Below are 14,144 nucleotides of genomic sequence, written 5' to 3'. Positions count from 1 at the left end.
TGTTTCCCTTTTGATTATGTTATCTTTTTGGTTTTTCTGAATCTAGTGTATGCTTTGAAGTTGCCCTGTGTTTCAAGTATGTGGACCCCATCCTATATCTACTTGCTTCAATTGGTAGTCATATAGGTCAAACCCATTCCAGGAAGTGAAAAAACAAAAACCAAAAAACCCTGCATTTTCTTACTCTCTTGTCCCACAGTTTATGATTTTGATGTCCTCTTTCACATCTTCATCCTTTTGCTGTTCATTTTAGTTATACCATCACTTTCACAAAAATGTTTTCTTTTTTTTTCTTTAATCTGTATATTAATTAATTGAAGTGACTTACTTTCCAGTTGTGATTTTTCTCTTTGCTATCTATTCTTACTAGTTTTCTATTTAGGGAAAACCTTTAATATTTGCTTTAGGATGGATGTAGTATTGCTGAATTCTTTTAGTTTTTGCTTATCTGAGAAATTCTTTGTATGTCCTTCTATTCTAAATATAATCTTGCTGGGTAGAGTATCCTAGGATGCAGATTTTTCCCTTTTAGGACTTTCAATATATCTTGCCACTCCCTTCTGTCCTGCAGTGCTTCTGTAGAGTAATCAGCTGATTGCCTTATGGGAGTTCCCTTGTGATGAACTTTTTTTTTCTTGCTGCATTGAGAATCCTCTTTATTTTGCCATTTTTATTATAGTACGTCTTGGTTTAGGTCTGTTTGGGTTTACTTTTATTTGAGCCCTTCTGTGCTTCCTGTACATGCATATTTGTTTCTCTAGGTTTGGGAGGTTTTCAGCCATAATTTCTTCAAATACATAATCCCCTTTTCTCTTTCTTCCCCTTCTGGAGCTGTATTATGTGTAGATTGGCACACTTTATTATTATCCCATAGGTCTCTTATATTGCTTTCATTTCTTTTACTTGGCTGTCTGTTGTCTTGGTTGGGTGATTTCCATCTTCTTTTTTCCAGGTCACTTATCCTGCATTGTTTATTCTGCTCTTATTGTGTTTAGTTCAGTTTTTGTCTCAAAAAATGAGTTTTCTTATTTTTCTTGGTTCCTCTTTATAATTGGTTTAAGTTGGTGTCTGTTAGACTGAAGAGGTCTGTTACTGTGGTCTTGCCGGGCTGTTTATATGTGGGCTTGTGTGGGTTTAATGCTTTTGGTGTAAGGACTGTTTCAGTGCGGATGCCTGTCGCCTCTTCCCTCAGTGTGTGCTGGCCGTTATCCCCCTGATGGGGGCGCGCAGACAGAGCAGCTGGTGCACCGGGTGCTCAGCGGCAGCGGCGGCTCCTGTGCCGCCTGGCGCTCACAATGGGAGCAGAGGGGGCTGGCGGCCACTCCTGGAGCCTGGGGCCTTGTGGCGGCTCACTGCCACTCCTGGAGCTCAGGGAGGCAGCGTCCCACAGCCTGCGCGGTCCCTCAGAGAAAAAGGCTGTAGGGTGGACACCGTATCTCCCGTCACACACTGCCGCACAACAGCACCGGGCCTCTAAGGTGGCCCAGGCTTCCTCTGCTTGTGCCTTCAGGTGTGGTTGCACTAGACTCCAGACCCTTCAGACTGTTTTTGCACAGCCCACCCCAGTCTTCCTGGGAATGACCTGAAGCCCGAGCTTCCACACCTAGCCCTCACAGGCACCAGTGGACACACGTCTCAGGCACCAGTGGACACACGTCTCAGACACCAGTGGACACACGTCTCAGGCACCAGTGGACACACGTCTCAGGCACCAGTGGACACACGTCTCAGACACCAGTGGACACACGTCTCAGACACCAGTGGACACACGTCTCAGGCTGGGGGTGTAGAGGGGTGGCACTGACCCACTGTGCAGGCCTCTCTCTCTTTATTCGAGCTGCTGCAGACCAGTTGCTGTATTCTCCTCTGAGGCTCTGAAGCTCTCGTCTGTCCTGGCTGACCTCCTACTAGTGAGGGGACTTCCCAGGGTGCAGGGACCTTTCCTCTTTCACAGCTCCCTCCCTGGGGTGCAGGTCCCAACCCAGTTCCTTTCTCACTTTCTTTTGTCTTTTGTTCTCCCCAGTTACGCTTATGTGGAGATTTTCTTGTTCTTTCAGAGGTCTGAGGTCTCCCACCAGCGTTCAGTAGATATTCTGTGAGAACAGTCCAACATGTAGATGTATTTTTGATGTACTTGTGGGAGGAGGTGAGCTTCATGTTCCTCTACTCCGCCATCTTGATCACTGCCGCATATCTCATTTTTAAAAAGGTCCCAACCAAATAGCCCTTTTGTGGCAAAAAGAATGATGAAATGTATAGATGGAGATCATAATCTCTCTTTTCCTCCCTTGTAACCAAGGACATGAGCAGTGCTGAGTCTGTTTAATCAGTGTGTGGTTTCTAAGAAAGGAAGGTTTGATCTCAGGTGCACCTGTCAGGTGTCCCTGGGAGCCGCCCTGCTCAAGGTGTCCACTTACAGTCTCACCTGAATTCACAACACTTAGTCTCCTTGTAAATGAAAAAACAAAAGCCAGAGACATCTGTGAATGCGGTTTGGGATGCTCTGGGCACATCTTTATTAAACTGATTCAAGCAGTTTAATTTGATAGCTTTTTGTCAGGCCTTCCACTTGCAGTGTTGTGGGATGATGAGTGTGTTGTGATGACTTCCATTCTTTGTCATCGTCTGTGTAGGCTGAGAGAATCATGGAGGCTGTTGAGCTGTACCGAGAAGAAACTGCAAAAAGGAGAGAACACAAAGCTATCTGTAAAGCTGCAGGGAAAGAGGTGAGGCAGCTCACTGCTGTTACATCCTGAGTGACATTTATTTATAGAGATAATTGCTGAGGAAAAAACATCATTTGTATGGATGTGATAGAATCTTTTCTAATTCAAACATTAGAAAGAAAGAATTGAAAAGCTCTATCTCAATAAAAAGCCAAGGATAGTTGATTTGAAATCGAGGTGATTACTGTATTGAGTTGGAAACTCAGGTTCCTGATTTAGTTTGGGAGGCTGGTGAGCCATTTTGGATTGCTAAATGAAATGTATTACCCAGACTCATTCATAAGCCCTATTGAAACTAAAAATATATTCTTAAATAATAATTCTTTAGCGTCAGTTTTTAGGGTCTCCTTCAGAACTATAAAATACTATTATGACCCTGCCTGAGATAAGCACTATCAAAGGCTTATTTTTTAATTACTTGATTTAATCATTTCTTCATAGGTTCCTCTTCCCATCAACCCCATCCTGATGGCTTATGGCAATATCTCTGTAAGTAGAATGTTTAATGGTTTCCCCCTTAAGGTTTAACCACCATTCTAAGGTTAAATTAAGGCAGGCACAAGAGAGGAAGTGAAGAGGCATTAGATTTGAGAATTGACATATTGGGAAATACTTTGTTGTTAAAAATCTCTGTTGACTGTTGGAATCCTTTAGGATATTTTGTATTTCAAAAGGACCATTTTATTGTAACTTTCAAGTCACCTTTTCTGGTTGGACTGGACTGGCTTTTTTTTGTTTTTGTATTCTTTTAGTGCTTATTTATGTTTAGTATGCAAAGAGCTGTCTTCAGATTCTGTTCATTGAAGCTGAAGTTTTTGGACAGAAAGTTGTTACAAATCAGTCAGATAAAAGAGGAGAAAGGGAGAATAACCAGACAATGTATACTTCTAGTAATCTTTAATTACTCAATACTTTGCTTTCGCATTTCATCCTTCACAATAGTGATACACGTCAGTGTCTTCATTTTATAGACAGGAGACTGTCCTGACTTACAGACTGAAGGGAACATAGTTGGCAAGCGGCAGAGTGGGATTGTGAACCCAGAGCTGACTCAGTCTAAGCCCATGCATGTATTGCCATTTTTAGAACACGGTTTGTCCTGAGAGAGATCCCTGGTTTTTAGGAGGTAGAGACTAGAGAGCTTCAGTTAAGAAGTAGAAGTATCACTAATGCCGTCACACTTCCATTCTAGCCTTCAGCTTATGTGTTGGAGATTTTTAAAGGAATCAAATCCAGGTGAGTATCAGTGTAAGTCCGGCAGCTAACACCATTTACTGCACATGGGATAAGAACATTATAATTGATGATTAATTTATGGTTATTCCTTAGAGGGTTAACTATGTCAAACTTGGATGGAAAATAATTCATTATAATGTTCTTTTTGAATTAGAACTACAAGGCTCCTCCTAAAATATGAAGGGAGATACTTTTAAGGACAAATGAAGGGCAGTGCCACTTTACATCATAGGTAATGAGATTATTTGCAATTCAGTCAGAGGTACCAACTATTAACATTTTTTGTTGTATATTTCCTTTGAATTGTTTTCTGTGTACGTACAGAGTTGAAATCATATGTATACATTTTTACATCCTGTCCTTTTTTACAGGATAGTTCTGAGCATTTGCTCACGTTAGTAATTTTCTTCAGAAATACATCATTGAATTAATTCAAACTATTCCATTGTACATATAGTTACTATTAGGTGTTGCATAAGGGTTTTGCTATTATTAATACTGCTTCAGTGAACACCCTTACATATAAATCTTTGCCATCCTCATTGATTATTTTCTTAACGGTCCTAGCAGTCTGTTAACTAATTAATGGACATTAACTTTTCAAATGTTTATGTTGCTTACTTTCCAGAGTGCCTGTAATGACTTTCACCAGGCTTTTAAAAATTCTTTGCTGGTTTGAGAGGCAAAAAGTGGTATCATTTTCATTTTTTTATTAACAAAGTTAAAATTTTATTATATTTATTGGCCATTTGTATTTTTTCCTGTGAATTTTTACTTTCTCATTCTTGTGCTTTATGGATGTTTTTCTTACTGGTTAAGAATTTTTTTTATATCTTTTGTCATTTTTGGAATAATGTTTCTTGTTTGTGATTTATCTTTTGGTTTTATTTGAGTTTGACCTACTTAGTTATCATTTTTATACAGATCACAATATCTGAATATGTCACATGTAAGAATTAAGTAGAACCCAAGATAATGAAATTTTGCTAGAGAAATGTAAAGTAGAATTTAGATTAATGGAGGTAGGGTACATTCATAGATGGAAAGACTCTGTGTTTAAAGATTTAGTTTTTCTTAAGCTAATCTATAGGTTTGTGATCCCAATTGAAAGTCTCTTGAGAATTCTAATTGGAATTGATGGAATGATAATAAAACTAGCTCAAGAAAAGTAAGCAAACCAACCCAGAACAAGAAAGAGATTAAAGACTATAAAAACAACAAAATTGAAACAGTACAGGATTGTCAGAATCAATCATCAAAACAGACTCTAAAGCCCTGAAGCAGGCTCTGTCGTACAGAAGGACTCAATAAGTGGTAAAAGAAGTATCATACAAAGATAGGATACTCAATAAAAAGCTTTGAAGAACTGAATTATCTGAAAGAAAAAAAGATTCTCCTACACTGCCATGGATCAAAATGCATCAACTAGGTTAAAATACTAAACATAAGAAAAATAAAACAATGAAAAGAGAGAGCCATCCATAATATAGATGATAGCTCTGGATGGGTAAGATCTGTTGAAGTATGTAAAAGGAGAAGAAAAAAATTGGAGGGGAAAAGATTTTTAAATTGGCCATGTAAAGAAACGCGACGTTTTTAATGTTTGTTTTTCCCTCTCCAGCGAGCTGGAAGAATCTCTCCTTGTGCTGCCTTTCTCTTACGTCCCAGACATTCTCAGGCTCTTTAATGAATTCATCCAGCAGGGCTCCGACACTGAACTCCTGTGTAGGTGCCTCTTCTTTCTTCTCAGGTAACGGCCTTTCCCAAGAGAACATCGGATGTCTCATGAGCATAACTCCTCCAGTACTGCCTCACCTGAAGCTTTCTCCATACTTTGTGATTAAGAAATGTGACACTTCAGTTTCAGAGACTGTTAGGAATTTCAGTGCTGCCCAGCACAGATTATTTCTTATCCTTTGGTGTCAGTCTTGCTCGTAAAGTGCCGATAGTGATGACCCACCTCTTGAAGTAACGGGAGGTACTACGCTGCTCAGGATGCTCAGGCAGGCGGAGGTCTCCGAGTTCCAGTCTAAGGCAGTGGCCCCGATTCTGGGTAGGGTGCTGAAAGCCCATCCCTGAATGACCAGTCTCCTTCAGTGGTGTTTCTTTTTAAACTAAATGGTTTGGTTTTGTTTCCATAAGAGAATTTTAAGGAGTAGTCAGCTTATTTCCCAGGCCTCTACAAATGCAAATGGAAGAGCAGTGGCATATTTGGAGGGAACCAAGAAACATAACTGCTTCCCCAGTAGCTTGGACAGTAAAGGATCTGCCTGCAATGAAGGAGACCTGGCTTCAATCCCTGGGTTGTGAAGATGCCCTGGAGAAGGGAATGGCTACACATTCCAGTATTCTTGCCTGGGAAACCCCACAGACAGAGGGGCCTGGCAGGCTGCAGTCCATGGAATCGCAAAGAGTCAGACACAATTGAACAACTAAGCATTCAAGAAACATAAAGAAAATGTTCATTACATTATATTCTTAAACAGGAAGAATTTGTATTAAATATGTAACAGAGGAAAAATGTATTTACAAAGGCTTAGTATATTCTTGGTAAAGGAAATGGCAGCCCACTCCGGTATTCTTGCCTGGAGAATCCCATAGACAGGGGAGCCTGGTGGGCTGCACTCCATGGGGTCATGGAAAGTCAGACATGACTGGGTGAATAGCGTGCACACACAATACCTTCTTATCTCCCACTCTGCCCCCCAGTCTCAAGCTGTTGTGTAAGAGAACAGGAATATTGGCAAATTTGAACATTCCTTAAAATGCTGTTAGGGAAACAGCAGGAACTGCTCAGCCAGTACCAAGTAATTAAAAGAAAATGGTGTACTTGGTAAATTGGCATTTTTTCATGAGCCTTAACCCTTCATTCCTTTTTCTTTCTTTCAGGATATTAGCAAATGAAGATATACACGTTTACAGTGTATTTCTTATTGCTGTGGCATATGTTGAAGCAGGGTTACTGATTCTAAGAGAAACACTGAATATTTCTAGCATGTTGGGATTATAGATGGGTGCTACCTCGCAGGTAGATATGGCAGTTCACAACTTGGATGAGGGTGAGCATGGAAGTTAAAAACCATGAAGTCATCCAGGGCATGTTGATACTTTTGGTCAGAATTTGATCATCTCTCTTTTTTTTGTGTGTGCTGAAATATAAATCTTTGAGTTAGTGTTTCTTAGAAGGCTCATTTTCCCTCTGAAATCCCTATAGAATACTGTTGTTAAAAATCTGTGGCCACTTGATAGATTGCTGGGAAAAGTCAGCTTTTTAGATGTTAGGACACTAGGTTTTAAAATTATTAGATAGAGCTAAATAGTAGGGAAGAAACTTCTTTAGCTTTTTTTTGCTAGAAGCATTTCTATATTCCCATGATGGGTGAAATGATTTTTTTTTTTTTTTTTTTTTTTTGCTTTGACATTTGTTTCTTTGCTGGTTCTAGGAGGTATAGCCAAAACCACTATTCTTTGTGACAATGCTTGGTGTTATTTTTCTATTAGGATTCACTTTGGCCAGATCACTAGCAACCAAATGCTTGTGCCAGTGATTGAAAAATTAAAGGAAACAACCATTTCAAAAGTCAGCCAAGTCCGGGTAAGTATCTTTGTAGAGGTAGCCATAGAAGAAGAAGGGGAGGTTCTAGTGTATGTGTGACTTACAAGTAGCATGGTGTGCTGTGCCCAGTCTTTGGTGATACTGACCTGACATACATACATATTTAAGATGAGTTTTCTGTTGGCGCTGGTAGACATGAGGAAAAAAAAACAAGAAAAGACTTCTGGGAGGGATGGGTAACAACACATGAAGCTTGGGTTCCTCTGACTCATATGCTGTGACACTGAACTGAAGTGAGGGGAAGGCCGTTTAATCTCTCTTCTATTCTTCCTCAGGATGTTATCGGCTTCAACATGGCAGGTCTCGATTATCTCAAGAGGGAATGTGAAGCAAAAAGTGAGGTTATGTTTTTTGCTGATGCTACCAGCCACTTGGAAGAAAAGAAGAGAAAGAGGAAAAAGAGGGAGAAGCTGATTTTAACAGTGACTTAGAACTGAAGTGTGCCTTTTCCAACTTCTGCTCGAGAAGGACTTCCAAACTATGCGGCCGTAGCGTTGGTGTAATCTTTAAGAGATGATCATGTTGCAGAAGATCACACGGTGTGTTTCCCGCCTCTGCCTGAAGGAGTTTCAGCATAGGAGTGTCTTGGATTGAAACAGACTAGTTTACAATCTGTGCTCTGAATGCGGAGCCCTCTAAGAGGTGTGCCCTTTATAGTCTAGCAGGAAGCAGAGAACTTTTTAAATTAGGTATTGTTTCACTAAAGTTGAAACTTTAACATTTCAAAATGTTTCCTTATTTATGTCAGAAGATTTGATGAGTAATTTGTTACCTCTCCAGATTAGGTTTTCTAGCCCACTGAGACAGTCAGGTATGTAATTGATCACCTTCTGCCCATAAATGTAGTCTTGAACTTTCAGAGCTGAAAGGGACCGTAAAAGTTACCTGGAACAGCCTCCTTAAACTTAACTTCTTGCAGGTTGTTTTATCTGTATATAAGACAGTCCTAATTGCTATTTCTACTTCTCTAAGTACTTTTTTCTAATTAAAGAGCAGTCAAGCTGAGATCCCTGGCTGTGCTTTTTGGGTGACTAATATGCTGTATATATATCCTCGTCGGGGAGGTGGCAGTGTTTTAGGAAAGGAATTTGATGCGTACCTTTGGGACTGGGCTTTTCTTTGTGGGAAGTTTTTAAATCACTAACTGGATCTCCTTGTTACAAATCAGTGCAGATTTTCCCTATCTTTTTGAGTCTGTTTAAGTAGGTTGTATGTTTCTATGAATTTGTGCATTTCATCTAAATTACTATGTTGTAGTACTACCATTTTCTTGCCAATCTCAGCCGCAGTTCTTATCTCTCCTAAACCACACATCTATTATTGTTCCTAAGCGTAACACAGTCATTGAACTGAAGTAAGGAATTGAATAGTAGTATTCAATTCTACTTCAAAATACAATAATACTACTTCAAAAATAGTAGTTTTTTTTCTTTTTTTTTTTTTAAACAATGAGAGTAAAAAGAATTTAGGCATAGAGTTCCTGAGACTTCACTATGAAAAGGCAGGAGGAGAGACAGTATGATGGATTCTAGGTACATTCCAGTCTGAAGAATCAACCTTTTAGGCAGTTATTCCTACCATCAGAAAGAGGAATTACTGAAAGTGTTTCTCAGTGACAAGTATCATAAGTCACATTCATCCCAAAGAAACCTAGCTGAGCACCTAGGGCAGTGACCAAGGAGACAGTGGTGTCTTCACTGGCTCTAGGGTTCCATTCACCCATCTATGCAGCCTTAACAGGCCAGACGAGGCAGGAGCTTAGGAGGAAGCACCTGGTTTACAAACAGGCTTCCCAATGGCTCAGTGAATCCGCCTGCCAGTGCAGGAGACACAGGTTCCATCCCTGGGTTGGAAAAGATCCCCTGGAGGAGGAAATGGCTACCCATTGTAGTACTCTGGCCTGGAAAATTCCATGGACAGAGGAGTCTGGCGGGCTACAGTCCATGGGGTCACAAAGAGTCACACACAACTGAGAATGCACACACTGCAAACAATATCTACAACATATCCCTTTCCTCATAAAAGCCTGAGTTTTGAGATATGACTAAGGCTCTTAAGGATAACATCACCTTATATTCTAAGTCCTGTCACTTTATTTCTGAGGTTATGGAATGGAAGCAGCTCTGATGATACACTGGCCCATCCCTTGTTAGGCCAAGTGCTAGGTGTCCTTGGATAATGCCTACCCTTGAAGCATAGGCTGGACCTGCTGAGCTACTTCTAAAGAATAGAATACAATACATTTAATAGGATATCTCTTCCAAGGTTAACACCCGGAATTCTGCTGTGCTCACGCTCTCAGATCTTGATCGTTCTAGTAAACACAAGCTGCCTATTGTGAGATGCCCTGAGAGCAATCTCCCGACACCAGCCAGTGAGGAACTGAGGTCCTCCGTCTAACCGCCTGCAAGGAAGTGCATCCTGCCAGTGACTGCTTGAGTGAGTTGAAAGCAGATTCACCCCTAGTTGAGTCACAGTAACAACAGCTCTATGCCTGGATTCCTTACCCACACAAGCTAGGAGATCAGGAGTGTCTGTTGCTTTAAGTTACTGAGTTATGGAGAAATTTATAGCTCAGTCAGATATCACAGAATCTTTACAATAGGTGTTTAAAAGATACTCATTGTACCTACATTAATATCATTAACTGATAATATGAACAAAGAGGCATAAAGACTACCATTTAAGACATTTTCTATTAGGTACACTCATGTCATTACTTTTGATAGATTGGTGCCAACAGGCATTATGAATATTGGAAAGCTGTGCTGTAGTTTTCAGAATGGTCCAGCTAGAGTTTCAAACTTCATCACTTTTTAGTTTAGGGTAACTTCTGAAAGTCATGGGCTAGAACCAAGATAAACCGCACCTTAATCAGTGGTTTCTAAAGAATGTTCCTAGACCTTTAGGGTCTGAAGACCCTTTTGAGAAAAATCTGCATGGTCAAAAATATTTAAAAATGGTAAGTATAATAGTGTCCTCCAGAAGTTCATCTCCACCCGAAACCTATAAATGTGACCTTATTTGGAATTAGGGAGAAGGAAATGGCCAGCCCACTCCAGTACTGCCTGGAGAATCTCCATGGACAGAGGAACCTGCTACAGTCCATGGGGTCACAAGAGTCAAACATGACTGACTATTTGGAATTAAGTTATTTATAAAACATTCTCTAACAACCATGTGCAAAAATACACAAAAAATGTATTAGTCCGTAGGGTCACAAAGAGGCGCACACAACTGAAGTGACTTATCACGCATACACAGGAAGCTAATAACAGATTTTGGTACCGGGAAGTGAGGTGCTGCCTTAACAAATACCTAAAAATGTGGAAGTGGCTTTGGAATCAAGTAATGGGTGAAAGCTGAAAGAATTTTGAGCTGCATGATAGAAAAGTTCTATTAATAGATTACCTTGAAAAGACTGCTGTAGAAATAATGGATTTTAAAAACAATTTTGATAAAGGTTCAGAAGGAAGGGATGGGGACAGTAAAGAACACTTCAAGCATCCTAGAGAATTTCTGTATTGTGAACAGACTGTTGGTAGAAATAAGAACATGAAAGGCGTTTTTGTTAAGACCTCACATGGAAACAACGTGTTATTGGACAGTGGAGGAAGAGTTACAATGTGGCAGAAAACTTGGCTGAACTGTCTTCTGCTTTTGGATAAAAAGTATAACTTAAAACAATGAAATTGGATTTTTAGTTGAAGTTTCCAAACAAAAGATGGAAGACGTGTCCTGGTTTCTTACTGCTTATAGTAAAATCCAAGAGGAAAGAGATAAATTGAGGAAGGAAATGGTCAGCAAAAAGGAACCTGAAGATGATCATTTGGGAAATTCACAGCCTGTCCATATTGCAAAATATGCTAAGGCACGCTCTGAAGAGTTTTATCAAAGGTTTAACTGGAAAGCCTAATGGAAAAGCTTAGGTTTGTGACCAGGATGAGTACCATCAGCCATCTCAGCAGAAGCCAGGAACAGAGGTGAGACTTCAGGAAGGACCTGTGGAGCCCCTTCACATCAGTGAAAACTTCTGAGAATGTTGTTAGCAGAAACACTGCCTGCTTGGCCTGGGGGACAGAGGCAGGAAATGAAGGGAGGTTGCCAGACTTCTGGGCTTCTATACGCAGAAAGCGGGCTGCCCAGACGATAATACTTTATCAGGCTAAGGACAGAGGGTAGGACCCAAAAGCCCTCTGAGGGTCCAGAGGGTAGGTCTGGGGAACCCCCTGGCCCAGAGCGCACATCAGGACATAGATGATTGTGTTCATACTCTGAAACAGCAAATCTACCCTGAGCATTGCAAACACTTAGCCTGGTGATTGCTTAATTCTTTGCATCTTCTCTTTTTAAAATTAGAATGTCTTCTTATATTATCCCACCATAGTAGTTTACAAGCTAACAACTTGTTTCCTAGTTTCACAGGTCCGCAAATGGAGAGGACACCAGGATAGGTGAAGACTTTGGGGAGTGTTGCGATGGACTGAGTGTATTTTGCATGTGAGATGGATGTGAATTTTGGGGGACCAGAGGGTAGACTATATTGAGTTTGTCCCCACAAAACGCATGTCTACCAGGGACCTATGAATGTGACCTTATTTGTAAATAGGGTCTTTACAGATGCAATCAAGTTAAGGTGAAGCCTTATCTTATTCAAGTGCATGCATGCCTGCTAAGTCGCTTTAGTTGTGTCTGACTCTTTGCGACCCCATGGACTGTAGCCTGCCAGGCTCCTCTGTCTGTAGGATTCTCCAGCCAAAAGAGTGGAGTGGGTTGCCATTTCCTTCTCCAGAGGATCTTCCTGATTCAGGGATCAAACCCACGTCTCTGTCTCCTGCATTGGCAGGTGGGTTCCTTAACCACTAGCGCCACCTGGGAAACCCATTCAAGATTAGGGTGGCCCCTTCATCCGATGAGAAGCCCCTCGTGGCTCACACGGTAAAGAGTCTGCCTGCAGTGCAGGAGACTCGGGTTTGATCCCTGGGTTGGGAAGATCCCCTGGAGAAGGAAATGGCAACCCACTCCAGTATTGCCTGGAGAAGCCCATGGACTGAGGAGCCTGGCAGGCTATACAGTCCACGTGGTCTCAAAGAGACTAACACTTTAAATCCAATGACTGTTGATCTTATGAGGAGAGAGAGATAGAAACACAAAGGGAAGAATGCTGTTGGAGACAGGCGAAGATGAGAGTGGTGAGTTATAAGCTAAGGAACACCAAGGATTGAGGGGAACCACCAGAAGTTAAGGTCATAGAACATATGCTCCCTCAGAGGCTACAGAAGGAACCAACCCTGCTCACACCTTGATTCCGATTGTCTGGCATCCCAAACTGCAAGAGAATTAATATCCACTGTTTTAAGTCACCTGGTCTGTGGTACTTAGTTATAGCAGCCTGGGGCAACAAATACAGATTTGTTACAGCAGTCCTAAGAAACAAATGCAAGATGTTATTGGCTTTTTTCTCTCATGACTATACAGCGGAGTCTTCCAGAGACTCTGCAATGTGTGATATGGTGACAGATTGAAGACAGAGCAACTGTGAGAATCCAGCTATGTTCTATTGAGCCAAACATAATCTTCCCCTCATTAATTTTTGTTTGGAAAAGTTATTTTTCATTAACAATTTATTTACAGTAATGTACTATTTTTTAAAAAATAAATTTTAAGTTTTTCCCAGTTTTAATTCTAATATGGTAAATACTGATTTAAAAAAATGACCCACATAAACAAAAGTTTTGGGGGATCCTCAGTAATTTTTAAGAATACATAAGGAGGGCTTCCTTGGTGGCTCAGTGGTAAAGAATTCGCTTGCCAGTGCAGAAGACACAGGTTTGACCCTTGGTCTGGGAAGATCCCACATGCCACAGAACAACTAAGCCCATGCACCAGAACTTTTGAGCCTGTGCTCTAGAGCCTGGGAACCAAAACAACTGAAGCCCTCGTGTTCTAGGGCCTGTGCTCTGCAACAAGAGAAGCCACCGCAATAAAAAGCCCATGCACCTCAGCTAGACTGTGCATAGTCTAGCTATGCTTGCCCCTGCTTGCCACAACTAGAGAAAAACTAGCAATGAAGACCCAGCACAGCCATGTGGCTTCCCTGGTGGCTCAGTCAGTAAAGAACCCACCTGCAAGCAGGAGACCTGGGTTTGAGCCCTGGGCTGGGAAGATCCCTGGAGGAGGGCGTGGCAACCCCTGGAGAATCCCCAGGGACAGAGGAGCCTGGCGGGCTGTAGTCCATGGGGTTGCAGAGTCAGACATGACTGAGAGACTATGCACAGCACATAAGGAGTCTTTGAGTCCAAAAAATGTGAGAACCACTGACCTAACTGTAAATTCTCAAGGACAGAAGGGCATCCTGCTGTTGGTGTTTCTGCCCTTGGAAAGTCAGATCAATGTCAAAAATAGCACTTGAAAGAATAAACTTTAGAATCACACTTAAGTAAGTTAGATTTTTTACTTCTTCAAGATTCTCTGAGCCTAAGTTTCCTTATTTAGAAAGTAGGGGAATTATCTACCTTGTAGATAGTATGAGGATTAGATGGATAATGAGTATAAATGGGTAGTTT

At 41.1% G+C, this 14,144-nt stretch overlaps 1 protein-coding gene across 3 annotated transcripts in view; it reads left to right on the top strand.

Annotated features, from left to right (window-relative positions):
- WDR3 (WD repeat domain 3) overlaps positions 1 to 8,583 on the top strand; it is a 39,307-nt gene extending 30,724 nt beyond the window's left edge. For 2 of the 3 annotated variants that reach the window (XM_061121036.1, XM_061121037.1), the window contains exons 22-27: positions 2,634 to 2,726; positions 3,168 to 3,215; positions 3,919 to 3,962; positions 5,584 to 5,712; positions 7,464 to 7,557; positions 7,854 to 8,583. In XM_061121036.1, the coding sequence (XP_060977019.1) occupies positions 2,634 to 2,726; positions 3,168 to 3,215; positions 3,919 to 3,962; positions 5,584 to 5,712; positions 7,464 to 7,557; positions 7,854 to 8,009 (564 nt within the window). In that variant the 3' untranslated portion in view covers positions 8,010 to 8,583. The remainder of the gene's footprint in view (positions 1 to 2,633; positions 2,727 to 3,167; positions 3,216 to 3,918; positions 3,963 to 5,583; positions 5,713 to 7,463; positions 7,558 to 7,853) is intronic. The other variant, XM_061121038.1, reaches the window with a different exon arrangement.
- The last annotated feature ends 5,561 nt before the right edge of the window (positions 8,584 to 14,144 follow it).

Source organism: Dama dama, chromosome 20 (assembly GCF_033118175.1).
Source record: "Dama dama isolate Ldn47 chromosome 20, ASM3311817v1, whole genome shotgun sequence".
NCBI classification, from domain to species: Eukaryota; Metazoa; Chordata; class Mammalia; order Artiodactyla; family Cervidae; genus Dama; species Dama dama.
This window is presented reverse-complemented; position numbering and strand designations above follow the sequence as displayed.